Source organism: Pan troglodytes, chromosome 5 (assembly GCF_028858775.2).
Source record: "Pan troglodytes isolate AG18354 chromosome 5, NHGRI_mPanTro3-v2.0_pri, whole genome shotgun sequence".
NCBI classification, from domain to species: domain Eukaryota; kingdom Metazoa; phylum Chordata; class Mammalia; order Primates; family Hominidae; genus Pan; species Pan troglodytes.
The window spans coordinates 133,185,260-133,203,970 of NC_072403.2; the positions used below are offsets into that span (position 1 = coordinate 133,185,260).

The 18,711-nt window shown below is 35.5% G+C and overlaps 1 protein-coding gene across 6 annotated transcripts in view; it reads right to left on the reverse strand.

Moving 5' to 3' along the window:
- Positions 1–18,711, reverse strand: part of TBC1D32 (TBC1 domain family member 32) — a 251,985-nt gene that overhangs the window by 215,503 nt on the left and 17,771 nt on the right. For 5 of the 6 annotated variants that reach the window (XM_009451911.5, XM_063813400.1, XM_016956235.4 and 2 more), the window contains exons 4-10: positions 12,481–12,549; positions 9,777–9,902; positions 6,558–6,636; positions 6,325–6,428; positions 6,168–6,229; positions 5,421–5,565; positions 1,247–1,306 (exon numbers count right to left, since the gene is read on the reverse strand). In XM_009451911.5, the coding sequence (XP_009450186.3) occupies positions 1,247–1,306; positions 5,421–5,565; positions 6,168–6,229; positions 6,325–6,428; positions 6,558–6,636; positions 9,777–9,902; positions 12,481–12,549 (645 nt within the window). Of the gene's footprint in view, positions 1–1,246; positions 1,307–5,420; positions 5,566–6,167; positions 6,230–6,324; positions 6,429–6,557; positions 6,637–9,776; positions 9,903–12,480; positions 12,550–13,284; positions 13,361–18,711 lie in introns of those variants that run through there. The other variant, XM_054686223.2, reaches the window with a different exon arrangement.

The window sequence follows — 18,711 nt, forward strand, 5'->3', positions numbered from 1 at the left end:
TGCAAATGAGGTTTAAGTTGAAATGTCAAATAAGTTTGACATACTATATACATAAAATATTTGACTAAGTTGATAAAAATATTAAGATGATTTATAATGACATAATTCCATTTGCAGGTTAAAAGTCAAGGTATAGTTAACTTTTCAAATAAGAAACCAATTTTAAGAATTAATCTATAAAAAACCTTATTTGAAATACTTTCACTGGGGCCTCTGTGATAGCAACAGTGAGTCATTATCTGTACATAAACCATGTGGAAAATCATCCTGTTCTTTATTTTTCCTTTCTCTATCCTAGCAAGATCAGTCTATGCTCATAAAGCAACAATAAATTTTTATTTAAAATAGGAATGAGAGAAAAATCAAATGTGGAAAAACCTATTTAAATTCAATTTCTTTAAAAATTTTGAAGTATATTTTACCTTTACAAATAAATTCTTATCCTATTATTCAATATCCCTCTCTCCTTCTGCTGCTCAATTCTCTTGATTCTCAAACACAAAACAATTATTGTTCTCCTTCCTTCATTTTATGCTCTACTGCACTCAACCAAAAATCACAATTCCGGAATCTCTTCTTCACCTGACTTCCAAACTCAAGGTTCTGCCTAACTACATAAAAGATGTTTATTGACCCAAAGCTATATCAGTATAACATTTGAATGTCTTAATAAATTTTGTGTTTTTCATTTTGTCAATTATTTATTAGACTTGCTGATTTCTTTTTAATTATTTTCAGTACCCTTACACACTGTTCTACTAATAGTAACAAATGTAGATGATTTTGGTAACATATTTTAGAGTATTAAGTCTACATTTGGTATAACGCAAACCAATTATTGAAAATGCAAAAGTATTTATCATTTTGAGTTTTGCCATGTAATTTTCACTGAAAAACATGGGTCTATATTATAGAAGTAATGGCTTTATGAATACTTGATGTGAATCGAACTACATGCTACTGCTTAAAAATATGGCTTCTCTCAAACTAGCTTGTTATATATAGAAGCCAATTTACTATATATATAAAACATATTTTCTAATTGTTATCCTGACTGCATTCATTTTAAGTCTCTATTTTTATCCCTTTATGTGTCACAGGATGGTAGTTTAAGATCACATAAAAGGCGAATTGCTTCATTATCCAATATTAATTATCACCACACAACTTTGCATAGTCAAGTTATTACATCATATATATTTTGGTGATATTATTTCTCAACATAAAAACGGAATTACAGACTTACCAGAGACTTATATTTCTTTTCAAGAAGTCTTAATACTGTAGTTCTGCTATAATGCGCATGCTAAAATTAAAAGGAAATGATATTTAATACTCAAGCTGTGCCACTCAAAATCTATTTTTCCTGCATGATTTCTAATGACAACATCATAAATCACACAATAGCTTAGGTTTAAACCCTTATAGTCAATGACAGACAGGTGTTTATGTGTGCATTGTATTAGGAGCAAAGCAATCACAAGAATGCAAATCGTATCAAAAAACTTGCAGTTCATTTAGTGACTGACCAGTAGAAGAACATTCTATCCATCGATTGTGTCCAATTTCCATGCTAAACTATTTTAAAACCACCACCAAAAAAGTATACCTATGACAGAATCCAAAAAAAGATACATAGTGGGGAAAAAAAATTAAAAAGCACAACTCTTATACTGAAGAGGATACTGTACTGTCTACATGTGCAGAAATCTGCCAACACTGAAATGCTCCAAAGTGACAGTACCCTAATCATTTTCTGCCAACCTATTTAAAAATGATTCAAAGTGTCAAAAGAGCTTTAAATCTCTCCTTGGAGCAAAATATAGATGTAATTAAAACATGTAAATGCATAGCATTGTACAAAGCCAGGGAAAACTATAAATATTGTTTAGCTGGATTATATAAGATATCATTAGTGTTCAAAATATAGTTTCTTCATTTCACTTAGGAATAAAAATATTGGCCGGGCACAGTGGCTCACACCTGTAATCCCAGCACTTTGAGAGGATGAGGCAGGCAAATCACAAGGTCAGGAGTTCGAGTATGGTCTCGAAATGGCCAATATGGTGAAACCCCTCTCTACTAAAAATATAAAAATTAGCCAGGAGTGGTGGCCTGCATCTGTAGTCCCAGCTACTCAGGAGGCTGAGGCAGAAGAATCGCTTGAACCCAGGAGGCAGATGTTGCAGTGAACCGAGATTACGCCACTGCACTCCAGCCTGGATGACAGAGTGAGACTCCATCTCAAAAAAAAGAATAAATCTTTGACAAACCTAACAAAAACAAGCAATGAGGAAAGGATTTCCTATTTAATAAATGGTGTTGGGAAAACTTAACTCAAGATGGATTAAAGACTTAAACATAAGCTCTAAAACCATAAAAATCCTAGAAGAAAACCTAGGCAATACCATTCAGGACATAGGCATGGGCAAAGACTTCATGACTAAAACACCAAAAGCAATGACAACAAAAGCAAAAATTGACAAATGGGACCTGATTAAACTAAAGAGCTTCTGCCCAGCAAAACAAACTATCATCAGAGTGAACAGGCAGCCTATGGAATGGGAGAAAATTTTTGCAATGTATTCATCTGACAAAGGGCTAATATCCAGAATCTACAAAGAACTTAAACAGATTTAGAAGAAAAAAACTAACAACCCCATCAAAAAGTGGGCAAAGGATATGAACAGACACTTCTCAAAAGAAGACATTTATGCAGCCAAAAGACACATGAAAAAATGCTCATCATCACTGGTCACTGGAGAAATGCAAATCAAAACCACAATGAGATACCATCTCACATCAGTTAGAATGGCGATCATTAAAAGGTCAGGAAACAACAGGTGCTGGAGAGGTTGTGGAGAAATGGGAACACTTTTACACTTTTGGTGGGAATGTAAATTAGTTCAACCATTGTGGAAGGCAGTGTGGTGATTCCTCAAGGATCTAGAACTAGAAATACCATTTGACCCAGCAATCCCATTACCGGGTATATACCCAAAGGATTATAAATCATTCTACTATAAAGACACATGCACACATATGTTTATTGCAGCACTGTTCACAATAGTATAGACTTGGAACCAACCCAAATGCCCAATGATAGACTGGATAAAGAAAAAGTGGCACATAAACACCATGGAATACTACACAGCCATAAAAAAGGATGAGTTCATGTCCTTTGCAGGGACATGGATGATGCTGGAAACCATCATTCTCAGCAAACTTTCAGAAGAACAGAAAACCAAACACAGCATGTTCTCACTCATAAGTGGGAGTTGAGCAATGAAAACACATGGACACAGGGAGGGGAACATCACACACCAGGGCCTGTTTGGGGGTGGGGTGCTAGGGGAGGGATAGCATTAGGAAAAATACCTAATGTAGATGATGGGTTGATGGGTGTAGCAAACCACCATGGCACGTGTATACCTATGCAACAAACCTGCACGTTCTGCACATGTACCCTGGAACTTAAAGTATAGTAAAAAAATTTTTTTGAAGAATAAAAATATTAAACAGAATAATACAAGTCAAAACTTTCAGAATTCTAGGGAATAGAGGATTTTTGTATTGTTTTTCTTTTTTTTCCTTTTTTTGCTTTTTAAATAGAGATGAGGTTTTGCTATGTTGGCCAAGCTGGTCTCAAACTCCCAACCTCAAGTGATCTGCCCACCTTGGCCTCCCAAAGTGCTGGGATTACAGGCATGACCCACCGCGCCTGGCCGGGAATAGAATTTTTAATTAAACATTCATTAAATTGTGTTTTGGTTAACCGAAGGTTAATCAAAACCTTGGGTTTTAAACCTTGTAGCTTAAAATGTTTTCAAAAATTATTAATCCTTTTTCCAACTTAATAATAAGAGAAATAAGTTGATATAGTATTAAACTATTTTTAATATTGACCATGTTCTGAAAAGAAATCTTCATAGTATATCTCTTAGACCAGGGTCAGCAAACTACAGCCCTCAGATCAAATTCTGCCTAGACCCACTTTTGCAAAAAAAATTCACTGGAACAGTCAAGTCCATTCATTTACCTATTATGTATAGATGCTCTGGAGCTACAACAATTGGGTTGAATAGCTACAATAGGGACTGTAGGCCCACAACGCCAAAAATATTTATGGTCTGGCTCTTTACATAAAAAGTGTGACAACTCCTGCCTTAGATGCAAACATTATAGGAGGATGTAATGAATTTTCATGTATACTAGAACACACTTCAGAATGTGATTTTTAAATAAATTTGTACCCCGTTATCTTAAGAATCAACTCCCAGGAATAAGAATGTCAAATGAAAAAAAGTTAATTACAAAGTTAGTAAAATATGACTGATTTTGTTAAAAAAAGATGACCTAAACAGATAAATATAAAAGTATATATAACATATCTACATGAAACAAATCTTAACAGTTGTTATCCCTGTATTGTATAATTAGAAAAATTTAATTTTATTTAAGCTTTTACATATTTTGCATATTTTCTCAAATAATGATATAATTTGATAATCAAGAAAAAAATTTAACTGTTAGATGTGAGGAACAAAGGGTTCATCTTAAATTAATTTAATTTAATTGAGAAAACATTAATCACATACTAGACAGGCCAGGTAAGGGCTAACCACTAGAGACAGAATTGTGTTCTGGTTAATGGGGCATTTATGACACAACTTAGCAAAAGGCACAAAGCACCATTGCTAGATAACATCCAAACTGTGCTGAAGAGTAAATGAATGCCCCAGCCCCTCTCTTCTCAAGTGCAAGAAATATAGTACCTAGGTGCCCAGTACAGATTGAGAAAGAAGACAATGTGAGCATAGAAGCCAGTCCTTTTGCTGCTATTGACAAACACAGACCTCTCTTAGTTAACAGAGGTTGAGGGAGGTAACAGTATAAAGATCTCTCTACTCTTACTAGTAGTTTCAGTTCCAGCTTCATAAGAAATTGCCAGGTTCAGGTATTAAACACATTCCCCAAACTTCAGGTTCAGGAGGAAGGCAAATGAAAGAATACTTTCAGAAATATCTCCTAAGCCTGAAAAAAAATACATATTGAATCCTTATGTTCTACCACATTTGCTTAAAATTTTTGAAGCTTTCACATTAAAGAAAAAATAGATTTTTGAATAGGTCATTCAGCTTAGATTCAAATGAAATATCACTTGAAATCCTATTCTGGCTCTTCCACTTAATAGGTGAAAAATCTTGGGCAAGTTAACTTCTCCATATCTCAGTTACTGCATCTGAAAAATGGGGATATTAATACCACCAACCTCGTAAAGTTTTATAAGAAATAAATGAGTTAACACATGTAAAAGTGATTAGAACTCTTAGCACACAGTAAATATTCAAACATTAACTATTTATTAAAATGATATAGCAATGCACTAAAAGGTATAAAAATATTCTATTTTTCCTTACCATCCACTTTTTGAACCACACAGCCTTGGTATCAACTAATGCAAAAAAGTAGATCGGATCCAAAATCTTTTGTGAGACAACATGGCTTTGATTATGTTTAACTGTTAACAAGGACAAAGTACTCTCCACAATTTCTTCCATATACCTTAAAGTTTGGGAAAAAAGAAATACAATTACACATATAGTTCTGGTGGTATACTTTATATTCATGGAATGATAAAGTAGCATATAATCTTCAGAAACATTTTTTCTATTTCAGTAAATGACAGGTAGGATTCATACTCAATGTTTCTGCTTTAACAACAGGTTCTTTCTACTTCAACACTGGATCTGTGAATTTAACTTTCCTTTTTAGACTCACAGATTATCTTACAACTTAGTATAAATTTTAGAGCTGAAAGGAAAAAGTTTAAAGAATATTTAAGCAACTTGTCCAAAATGCAATAGTAAAGACCAATAAGAACCTAACGCAGACCTTCAAATCACTGATACATTAAAAAAAAAAAACTAATGCTACATTTTCTTTTTACCTTGTGATAAATGATGTAAAGTGGTACCTGTATACAGTAATTCACATAGCTAAGTATAAAACATGACAAGCTCAAGAAAAATAAAAATAAAAATTTTATTAATCCCTTCCCAATCATGTAAGTCCATTAAGACTGTCTTTACTCTTTCTGTCTGAAACATATATGGGGCGGTAACACCGCTAGGTTTTATGCTGGCATACGTTGGGAGGGGACTTACTTCTCTGGATGACGAATCCAGAAAGATGGAGCTTCTTTCTGATATTCATTTAGAAGACGAACCTACAAAGCAGTGCACAATAGTTCTCAAAAAATTAGCATCCTCAAATATAAAACTAAATAAATAAAAATGAAAGCATATTGTAGTAAATGGATACCTTTTTAAGTAAGCGAGTCATATTAGGATTAGTTATATCTAAACCAGCTGAAAGAGTAGGAATATGATTTTCCCTAGAAAGAAAGTATGACTCCAAATACTTAGCTGAAAAAAAAGGGAAAATATAAAATTACATCATTCATTTACAGTGCTTTCTGAAAAAAGTTATTTCCTACCCATTCTTAAGTACATGCAAATGACAAAAAACATTTTTAAATGTTTTCACAAACATACCTAAGCTTGTATAAATTTCCTTGGTCATATGTAATGGAGAAAGCGAAAATGTCTGTGCACAGAATTTTAAAATCCGGTCCTACGGAAATGAGACAGAAAATTTGCATCTAAGATCTCACAAGAATAGAATAGAGATGAAACATTTTTCACACAGTAAAAACTCAGAAAATAAAATAAATACAAATAAACCATTCAGAAACCAGAGTCAGAATGTACTTATTTAAAAAGGGCACACTCTGTGTCAGCAAAAATTAACTGACCAAAACTAATATGTGAATCTAGTAACAGAAAGCTATTACTGCACAATCCGGTCATAGTATATACTGACATGGTGAGGAGGGGGTAAGGTGAGGTTTCATAGAGGAGACAATGTAAAGGTGTCAAACAAAGGAACAGAGTAGGCAGTACTAAATTTTTTTAACACCCCGTATTTCCAAATCAAAAATTCATCATTTTTAATTGCTTACATGGGTAGCTTCAGTAATTAGAGATTTAGAATTATTTCTAATAATTTTGCCTATTCCCAAGAAAATTACTCTATGTTTAAATTTTTACATTATTAAAACTCTAAAATAGAAACCATTAGAAGGTAAATAAGTTAAAAGTGGCAACAGATGTAGTTAGCATAATGCCTGGCACTAAGAGTTACTTTAAAATGGTAGCTATTATTATCCCTTTAATTATACCTACTTTATTAATATCATGATGAGATTAATCCTAATAGTGAAATTCAACTTTCCATTAAATAAAAACATAAAATTGCCTTAAATAGTCTAATCTGGCGGGGGGATTAATAACACTGTTGATACCAGTTTAGATAATCCACTTACAAGAAATAGTTCCCCAAGTTACTGAAAATATCTTCTAATAGCCCCAAGAAATTCCTACTGAACAAAGGATATTAAATACTTTGGGAAGTCTATTTTTATAGTTGCAGCAACTGATAGGTATCTGTCATACTTTTCAACCCTATAGGCTTCACTCAGTTGCATGTAAGAGTCCTTTAGAGGAGGAGATGGAGAAATAAAATTGAACTCAAAAAGAATTTGGATCAAGCACAAATTTAAAATGAAAAAAACTCCATGCCTTGTTTTCGACTTCAAAATGACTAATTTTATTACCATCTCTCCTCTATAATAATTGCTTCCAATTTTATTAGCATAAGTAATAAAACGGAACCTTGCTGCATAATAATTTAAAATGGCTACAATTTGCTATTTTGTAAAGTTATTTCATAATTTATAAAATAAAGGAAACCTATTCCACTACTATTCTGTATTTATTAAGTAAAAGAAAAAATACAGGGAAATTTACAATTGCATCCGTCGTTAGAGAGCATGAAATGTTAAAGATAACCCTGAGATATATGTTTTCACCTTGAAGTTCTTGGATCATTGAGCTGTTCCAGAAGTCTACAATACCCTCTGGTGTTAACAAGGTTGAACTGCATCCAAGTATTAGGTAAACACCTTCCCTTTGTGAGAATTACAAACAGTGATTCCCAAACCACTTCTGTTTACCGGTATAATCATATCTTTATTAATGGTAGACAGTAGACTGATTTTAAATAGACAAACATATTGCGATACCTTATATTTTTCTATAACTATTTATTTATCGTCTGTGTTATCTACTGAAATCTAAGTTCTCTGAGGGTGAAGATTTTGTGTCCTGTCCATGGTGTGTTCCCAGTGTCTAAACGAGAATGATACACACTGTAGATACTCAATATATATTTGCTGAACAAAGAGCAAAATGTAACTCTTCTGCTAATGCCTTAAATTCTATGCCAAACATCATATCGATTTTAAAGCCAGAACTATCTTCACTGATATATCAATTAGGAAGAAAAGATCCTCTATAAGGAAATCCAATTTGTGTTTAAAATGCAATTCTTGGATAATCAGGGGTTTTCTTTTCATTCCCATCATAGATACTACCTGTAGAATTACTGCACTTGTTAATGTAAAGCTTACTTTTCATCATATGATAACTGTTCCTAAAAAGTCATATGCAAACCAATTTTTAAATAAAATCATATCTACTGACTTCATAATTTTACAATTTTAGAAACTTTCTATATTTGCTTTATGATTCACCTCAAATTATTTTCTAAAATCTCAGCATTAGTTTTCTAGCTTCTTTCTTTAAGCAGTTAAGCAATCTCTAAGTAAACACTTAAATACAAGAGGAAAATGTTTATAAGCCCTTTCAAATAAACCATAATTCATCATTTTTCATTCAAATTTTCATATACCATGAATCCTTTTAAAATATTTTTCTTTTTTTTTAATTTGAGAGTATCATAAAACAGCATCATTCAAAAGCAATGACACAGCCAGGTGTGGTGGCTCAAGCCTGTAATCCCAGCACTTTGGGAGGCTGAGGCTGGAGGATCGCTTGAGCCCAGGAGTTCAAGACCAGCCTGGGCAATGTGGTGAGGCTCCATCTCTACAAAAAATACAAAAATCAGCCAGGCATGGTAGTGCATGCCTATAATACCCAGCTACTTGGGAGACTGAGGTGGGAAGGTCACTTGAGTTTGGGAGGTTGAGGCTGAAGTGAGCTGTGATCATGCCACTACACTCTAGCCTGAGTGACAGAGCAAGACCCTGTCTCAAAAAACAAAATGAAACAAAAATAAAATACTAGGATATTCCTTTACAAGATAAAATGCACAAGGTAGCAGTGTATTATTTGGCAATGAAATATGACCATATTTTGACTCTAATCACAAAATTTTGTTAAGAAAAATTTTGACAATTAGAAAGCTGAAACTGAAGTTCCATAAATGTGTCAGCTACTATTGAAGAAAACTATCGGCCAGACACTGTGGCTCATGCCTGTAATCCCAGCACTTTGGGAGGCCAAGGTGGGCGGATCACCTGAGGTCAGGAGTTCGAGACCAGCCTGGCCAACATGGTCAAACCGCATCTCTGCTAAAAATACAAAAATTAGCCAGGCTTGGTGGTGGCATGCCTATAATCCCAGCTACTCAGGAGGCTGAGGCAGGAGAATCTACTTGAACCTGGGAGGCAGAGGTTAAAGTGAGCCGAGGTAGTACCAGTGCACTCCAGCCTGGGCAAAAAGAGTGAAACTCGGTCTCAAAAAAAACAAAAAAGAAAAGAAAAGAAAACTATCGTAACTATTATATTCTATTTATTTCCAGAATGGTGGGAAAACAAATTATTTTTAATATTTCTATAACCATTTTCTTACACTAAACACAGGATCAGGATCTGAAAGAGACACGGTCAGTTTTTCGCAGAGAGTAGTCCAATTTTCACAGTTGAGGACATCAGATGGAGGAGCTGAACATAATGTTTGCAAGGCTTCATATCTCACCTACAATTTTTTAAAAGACTTTTATTAACACTCAGTCACTAAAATAATGCCACTTTTCCAAAACAATATTTAACAAACTACTAAAAGGCAAAGTCTGGATAATTTATAAAGAATGATTTATCAGATGCCTTTATATTAAAAAGCTTTTGAGAAATCATTTTTTAAACTAAGTGCTAAGCAGAGAAAAAAAACAGTTGCTGTTTGTGTAAAGCAAAAATTAAAATACTAAATGTGGTAGCAGATTTTAGGTATCACGTCTAAGAGGAACGGGAGGAAGAATGGTAGTTGAATCAGAATCACCAATGCAACATTTTCCAGTAGCCTTGTCCTACGGGCTTTCCCTATTCTAGGCCGTTCCTACAGTTTGAGGGCTTTAATTTCAAAACATTGCCCAGATATGCCCCTGGCAAAGCATTTCCATTCTAGGATATATGAACAATTCTCACAAAACAATCAGTTTGAACTTGTTTTTTCTGCTACACCATATTTTCTGGCCTTCTGACTACTTAGGTAGAAAAAAAAGTAAGTCTTTCAGCAGTGGGATGCAAAATTGTATTTCTGTATTTTCACAGAAAGCTTACTTCTTAATCAGTCTTCTCAAAATGCAATCAGAATTCACTCAAAACAGTATGACCCATGGGAAAGTAGTAGAGAATAGTTCCACTCCAATGAAGAATGGAACAAAGCTTTTCTCCCACTCAATATCCAAGTCGTGAATAATAACACACTAATTCCAGCCTCATCCTCAAAATCTGGTCATTTTCCAAATGAAACAACTAAAGCCTAGTCATTAAAAAGGTGAGGCCTAAGAGACAGGAGCCAAAACCTCAGCAAATCAGACACTCTGAACCAGGGCCCAACTTTTAGACAAAATAGACAAAGAATATACATATATTTGAAACTGTCTATATATTCATATGAAAGAACTCCTCAATATAACTTTATTTGTGATAGGCAGTAAGGGAAATATTGAGAGATTTAAGATTAGGAATTCATTTACAATGTTAAGTAATTTTTCCATTTCAGGAAATTTTTAGGAAAAAAGGCCATTAAGAATTTACTACTTGCAGAAGCAAAATGTAGGTTTCTAAACAAGTATAGTTTCCAAAACATCCATTTAAATTGAAGGCAACAGGATTTTTATCATATAAAATTTAAAACTCATTTCCGATATTTTTGAAAGACGTTATTATTTACAATGAACCCAGAAAATAAATCATAATGCAAAATGCTGAGAAGAAAAAAATTATTCTTCTCTATGAGTTTTTTAAAAATTTCAGTAGGAGTAAATCACAACTATTCATTTAGTTTAAATTTAATAGTTTGAGAAAAATAATTTTAAAAATTGAGACCAAATGGCAAGATACGCATACAAATACATAAAAAGGCTTAGGTTAAAAAAAAAAAATCTTCAAAAATCCTATCATATTTTCTATTTCATGCTGACTTTCAGATGAAATAATTCTTCATAAACAGTGATTTGTACAATCTCTTAAAATATAAACAGACACAATTCAATATAATTGCTTCTCTTAAAAATCCTTTTTCTGGCCAGGCACAGTGGCTCACACTTATAATCCCAGCACTTTGGGAAGCCAAGGGAGATGGATCACTTGAGCACAGTATTTTGAGATCTTCCTAAGTGATGTGACAAAACCCCATCTGTACAAAAAATACAAAATTTCACCAGGTGCAGTGGCGTGCATCTGTAGTCACAGCTACTTAGAAGGCTGAGGTGGGAAAAGCACCTGAGCCTGGGGAGGTAGAGGCTGCAGTGATTCATGATTGCGCCACTGTGCTTCAGCCTGGGTGACAGAGTAAGACCCTATCTTAAATATATATACATATATATAATTTTTCTAAAAAATAAACAAATGGGTCAAAATTGCTCAGATAGTTAGGGAAGGCATGGGTAACTGCTGGTCAAAGGATACAAAATTTCAGTTAGGAGAAGTAAATTCAAGAGATCTACTGTATAACATGATGACATGATGACTATGTTAATAACAATGTTTTATTCTTGAAAACTGCTAAGAGAGTAGATTTTAAACGTTCTCACCACAAAAATGATAAGTATGTGAGGCAATGCATGTTAGAACAGCTCAACTTAGCCATTCCTCAGTGTATACATATTTCAAAACATGTTGCACAAGACGAATATACACGATTTTTATTTGACCATTAAAAATAATTATTTTAAAAAGCTGTTCACATTTTCTGAAAGTAAAAAAAGAATTAAAAATCTTTTTCTTAAGAAATGACTAACTACAATGTTACATATAAAACAACAGTGACAGAACAGTTTGGGGGACAACTGCCTATAACTTTATCCCTTTGAAATTGATGCTGAAGATAAAAATTTCCTCTTCCAAACCACGACAATTCTCTGAGGAAAGCCTCCCTTATTCTGTGACTTTTCATTGGGACTTTAAAGTTTACCAGGGATATCAGTCCAGGATTGCTCATAATCATAAAGGCTTAGCCTCAAGGGAAATAACCTGGTTGCTACTGATTGTAATCTCATATATTGTAAATGTATGTTATCTGCATGAACTTGACAGCTATCCTTGAAACTTACCTCTTTAGGTTGCCCAGGATCCAACTGGTCTAAAATCAATTGTAATTTTCCTTGACAAAATTTGTAACTCTGTAACACAATTGACAGGACATTCATTTACTTAGAAGGCTTTTAGAAATATTGCTATAAGTTATTTTTTCAATATAATTCCAAGCACAAAACACAATCCAGACAAGAGAAGGAGATGATCTACTTTGATTTGGCAGCAACTTAGAATTTTTCTTCCCAAGGCTTTTAAATGGGAACTGAATGTCCCAGTAGAAAGTGTACCTTCATGTATATGAAAACTATTATTTGCCAAGCAATTAAAGTATATATAACATTATAAGACTCAAAAGACACAAAGCCAAAATGCTGCATACTCAGAAATGTGAGATGAATGAAACAGACATAAACAAAACAAGTAAAAAAAGAGCTACCAATAGTACCCTAGGCACAGCTACAGTGCTGTTTGGACTGTTCTGTTCTCTTTCTTTCTTATACTTTTCCTTAGCCTTTCTCCATAGTTCCTTGGTGAAAAAACTCCTGAAGTAAAAACTTCCATCTATAAAAAAGTTTATAGTAGATTATAAGATATTTTGGAGAAAGAAAGGGTCTTTTTCCTACTAAAGACAATTTAAACATGCATAATATCTAAAACATCATCTGAAAATAAAAATTATAATAGTAGGCTGGGCGCAGTGGCTCACACCCAGAATCCCAGCACTTTGGGAGTCCAAGGCGGGCGGATCACGAGGTCAAGAGATCTAGACCATCCTGGCCAACATGGTGAAACCCTGTCTCTACTAAAAATACAAAAATTACCTGGGCATGGTGGCACGTGCCTGTAGTCCCAGCTACTCGGGAGGCCGAGGCAGGAGAATCACTTGAACCAGGAGACGGAGGTTTCAGTGAGCCAAAATCATGCTACTGCACTCCAGCCTGGCAACTGAGTGAGACTCCACCTCAAAAAAAAAAAAAAAAATGTAAGGAAACAACAGATTCTGGCAAGGCTGTGGAGAAATAGGAATGCTTTTACAGTTTTGGTGGGAGTGTAAATTAGTTCAACCATTGTGGAAGACAGCGTGGCTATTCCTCAAGGATCTAGAACCAGAAATACCATTTGACCCAGCAATCCCATGCACACGTATGTTTATTGTGGCACTGTTCACAACAGCAAAGACTTGGAACCAACCCAAATGCCTATCAATGATAGGCTGGATAAAGAAAATGCGGCACACATACACCATGGAATACTACACAGCCATAAAAAAGGATGAGTTAATGTCCTTTGCAGGGACATGGATGAAGCTGGAAATCATCATCTGTCTTGGAACAGAAAACCAAACACCGCATGTTCTCACTCATAAGTGGGAGTTGAACAATGAGAACACACGGACACAGAGAGGGGAACATCACACACTGGGGCCTGTCAGGGAATGAGGGGCAAGGGGAGGGAGAGCATTAGGACAAATACCAAATGCATGCAGGGCTTAAAACCTAGATGATGGGTTGATAGGTACAACAAATCACCATGGCACATGTATACCTATGTAACTAACCTGCACATTCTGCACATGTATCCCAGAACTTAAAGTAATTTTTTTAAGTGCTACATTAAGAATAAAAAAAGTCTATTAATTCTTTTTTTAAGATGGTGTCTTGCTGCAGCCCAGGCTGGACAGCAGTAGTATAATCATAGTTCAATGTGGCCTCGAACTCCTGGGCTCATGCAATTAGGGAAGCAGGAGCCTAGGAGAGCCACAGTGACCTCATTTTAAAGTCAACTCCAACTTGAGACTAACAAGGCACATTCCTTGCCAGTCACAATCCATGGTCCTAAGATGTTTACAGCTAAGGAACCAGCTTGGTAATTCCTGAAAGGCAAATTCCTACAACAGAAAGTCCAGATGTCTCAGTACACATAGCAATATATGCTATCAAGATAATTATAGTTATGCTTTGATGTACTTACATGCTAAAATGTCAAGGATAGTTTTCTTTAAATCAAGAGAAAAATAAATTGTGCCACGCTGTCAGCCCACTTGCATGTAGACACAGCTTAGTTTAGTCTTTACATAGACAATATAAGAAAAGCTTATAAAAAAGATAGTGCATTCCTCCACTTGCTTTCTGAGGACTCCCTACTCTGTAACTGAGTAGCTTTCAATAAACTATCTCCTCTCACTGCACTCTGCAACTTGCCTTGAATTCCTTCCTGCACAAAATCCGAGAACTCCCTCTTGGGTTCTGGGTCAAGACCACTTTTCCCGTAACAAAGCAGTCCTCCTGCCTCAGCTCCCCATCACTGGGAATACAGGCACACAATGCCATGCCAAGCTAAGGTGGTGTGTGTGTGTGTGTGTGTGTGTGTGTGTGTGTGTGTGTGTGTGTAGAGACCTTGTCTCTATGTTGCCCAGACTGGTCTCAAGCAATCCTCCTGCCTTGCTCTCCCAAAGTGCTGGGATTACACGGATGAACTACCATGCCTGGCCTTAATTTTTTTTTTTTTTTGAGACGGCATCTCACTCTGTCGCCCAGGTTGGAGTGTTGGAGTGCAGTGGCGCAATCTTGGCTCACTGCAACCTCCACCACCCGAGTTCAAGTGATTCTTCTGCCTCAGCCTCCCGAGTAGCTGACACTACAGGCACACGCCACTACACCTGGCTGATTTTTGTACTTTTACCAAACAAACAAGCCAGCAAGCAAAAATAAGTTCACATCTGCCCCTACACACTCCTCTTCCAAATAATCCACCTGTCCCAGGCCTAACTCTAGGCAGCTGCAGAATCAATGCTACTATGTTCATCTTTTAAAAATCCTAGCTATCTTTCCCTTTCACTTCTACAGAAGTGAAATTCTGCAGAGATTTTTAAGATTTTATGACTCCATCTTTTTGTGCTTACAAAACAAATAATAATTAAAATCTTATCAAGTGAGGGTAGCCAGACATGGAGGAACTTCTGAAGTACAGGTTGGGATGTAGCTAATCCTACTGCTCTGAGTGATGTTGCCAAAAAAAGAGATAAGTGTCTTGCCATTTCTCAGCAGTAGTATAAAATCCTTACAAGCAGAATTCTTCACCAAAAAGAGCATTGTAGAGCTTTGAAGATTTTAGTAGAGGACAGAAAACAGTTGTTGAACTCAAGAAATTCTGATTAAGATTTGAAGACTAATAGCATAAAATAAATTAGGAAAATTGAAAGGACATACTCTGAATGAGAGGAGAAAGGCCATGTACCCCATAAGGAAAAAAACCTACTCAAGAAAATTCTTACTGGAAGAATCCAAAGCCTAGCAACAAAATAGAGCTCAGGTTGTTCCCAGGAAAGAGAGAATCTGTTTCTTTGCCTTTTCCAGCTTCTAGAGGCTGCCCTCATTCCTTGGCTCATGGCCTACTTCCATCTTCAAAAACAGCAATCACATCACTACAACCTCTGTGTCAGCCTTCACAGCACCTTCTCTGACACTGACCCTCCTGGGTTTCTCTTACACAGACCCTTGTGATGAGATGGGTCCCACCTGGATAACTCGAGATCATCCTGCAATCTGAAGGTCCTGAACTTAATCACATCAGCAAAGTCCCTTTTGTCATGTCATGTGACATGTTCACAAGTTCTAGGGATTAGGACATGGACATCTTTGAGAGGACCATTATTCTGTGTACCACAGGTACCAAAGGATGAGTTTCAAGGAGAAGTTGCTTGGAAAACAAAGGAACAGTGACTGCTTTAAACATGTTTGTGTCAGGCAAGAGTAATAGGTGACTATTATCCTAAACTCACCTTCTGCATAGGTATACACCCTGGGGTGAAGTTCCTTTGGAAGGTTATAAAATAGCTTGCACGCTATAAAACAGCACAATGCCCGTGCTGTACTATACTAATTACTGCGGAGGAAGAGAAAGACAGAAAAACTGCAAGAGGAAAGGATACAAATTCTGAAAGCTTAATGTACATCAGAGGTAATCCTCTAATTTCCCAAGCAGTTAAAAATGGCCCAGAGATGTTCAGTTTGAAATTATATGGGACCACAGCTGAGAAATTTTCTATTTGAGTGTGTCTCTGAATGGTGTCCATTTCAGCATTCCCTTTAACAGATATCAACAATAAAAGCTAACCTGTATAAAGCAGTGTCTGTGTGCCAGGCACTGTTCTAAGCACAAGACATACATTAACTCAGTTAATCTTCTCAACATCCCTATATGGGAAGTAGTATTTTCATCCCCATTTACAAATGGGAAACACTACAGCACAAAGAAGTTAAGAAATTTGTCCAAGGCCACATCGCTGGTAAGCAGTGGACCCATAACTTACACCCAAGCACTCTCCAAGTAGCTGGGAAAAGAATAAAAATAACTCGCTTTGCAGGGAGAGAGGCTAGTTTTAAACTCAAAGTCCCCCCTTCACTAGCTATTCAAGTTTGGGTAAATTACTTAATTATTATTATAAGCCTCACTTTTTTCTGTAGAATGGACTAATAATACCTATAATGAATATAAAGCTAAGTACAGGGACCAGTATATGGCAGGTATTATTATTATAGCTGGTATTATTGTTTCTATCTTTCTGGCATTATTTTGCAGAGACTTGTTCCAGGTTTAATCACAATACCAAATATTTTCATAGCAATGCTCACAACTATGGTAATAACTACTTATCTCCCCTTTGTTCTTCAATATCCTCACACTTACACTAACAGTCTCCTGTTTTTCAATAATGGGTCAAAAGTCCAAATACAATCAGGCTGCAATTTTTTAAGTAATAACAATGAATTAAAGCCCATTCTATTCACAAAATGAAAGTATTTCACTAATATCAAAACAGTAACATCAGCATTGTTTACAATGTTATTCATAGGAAAATTCAGACCTTTTTTTTCACCCCACAGCAAGAAACAACAATTTTGAAGGCATGAATAAGATTGTCAATATTTATTGGAATGAATAATATATTTTTAGAGATCTTTTCAATTCTGAACATATTCAGCCTCTCTTTGGTCAGCTATATGAAAGAGAGTCTCTTTTCACTATAAGCAAAAGTATACACAATATCTCCTAGAACTTGGACATACTGAAACAGCTTTCAGGACAGTTCTGGCACTCATATGTTTCTTCCCAAAAGTCCAGGGATACCATGCCTTCTTGATGGGCAGAGCTCACTTTCAACCCAATTAGTGCCTTCTAAAGCAAAGTCATATTTATAGGGTAGACACTTGAAAATTTATATATACCCTGCAGACATCCCAAAGAAATCCAGGGAAACTTAAAGCATGATTCCTCCTCAAGAACTGAAACAAAACAAGATAAAAAACAAGAACATCTTCTAAAATTATGACCCCATTTCTACCAAAGCTTTGCATTTTTCAAAAATCTATCATTTTAATGACTGGAAATAATTCAGCATTTGGAATTCGACAAGGTCTTAACTGCCAGCTATGAAATCAGTTCTATTTAGATCTGAATACCTGTACTTCTTAGAACAAATGCTCCATTTTTTTTCTTATGTTTCCATTTCAATGTATTCAGGTGGTTCAGCAAATAAGTAAGAGCATATAATCTTGTGAGCCCCCAGAGTCATAAAATTGGGTTTTGTGTGCCTTTTAAGTCCAGAACGTCCTTGATTTGAAGAAGCAACTAAATAAACTTACTAAACAAGCCATCTGACTGTATTAAACTAAAATCTCTATACCCCACCTTTTTCCACACAGTTCCTCAGCAAGAAATGATTAAGGGTTACAGCATGAAGAAAATTCACAATCTTTGTCACGTCCTCCATCACATCAGGTAATCAATTTGACTTGTAAAGTTCACTACTCAGCATACTCTCTCCTGCTAAATGATGCAATGGTGGCAATGCACAGCGACTTTTAAGTTATGCTTCCACTATTTCCAAAACCAATTTTCCTTCAATCATGCAGTCCCAACTTGACCAATGTACATATTTGTTCATGTTTTCACCCAAACTCCTCAAATCCCTTCTTGGTATATGGTTAGGATCTATTTTACAGTTATGTCCCTGTGGTATAGCTAATTAGGTGAAAAATGTTTGACTAAAAATACCAGGTGAGATCGACACTAGGGTCAGACAAGCTTCTTTTGGCCTGATAGCCTCTGTGTACAAGTTCATGGCACATGCATAGGCTCTAGTCTAGCTAGTTTTCCTTGTCTTCTATTAGGGCCAATCCAGCCACTGGCCCATCTTTCTCTTAACTTTGCTGCAGCCAAATGACAAGAGTTCCTATAAACTGGTA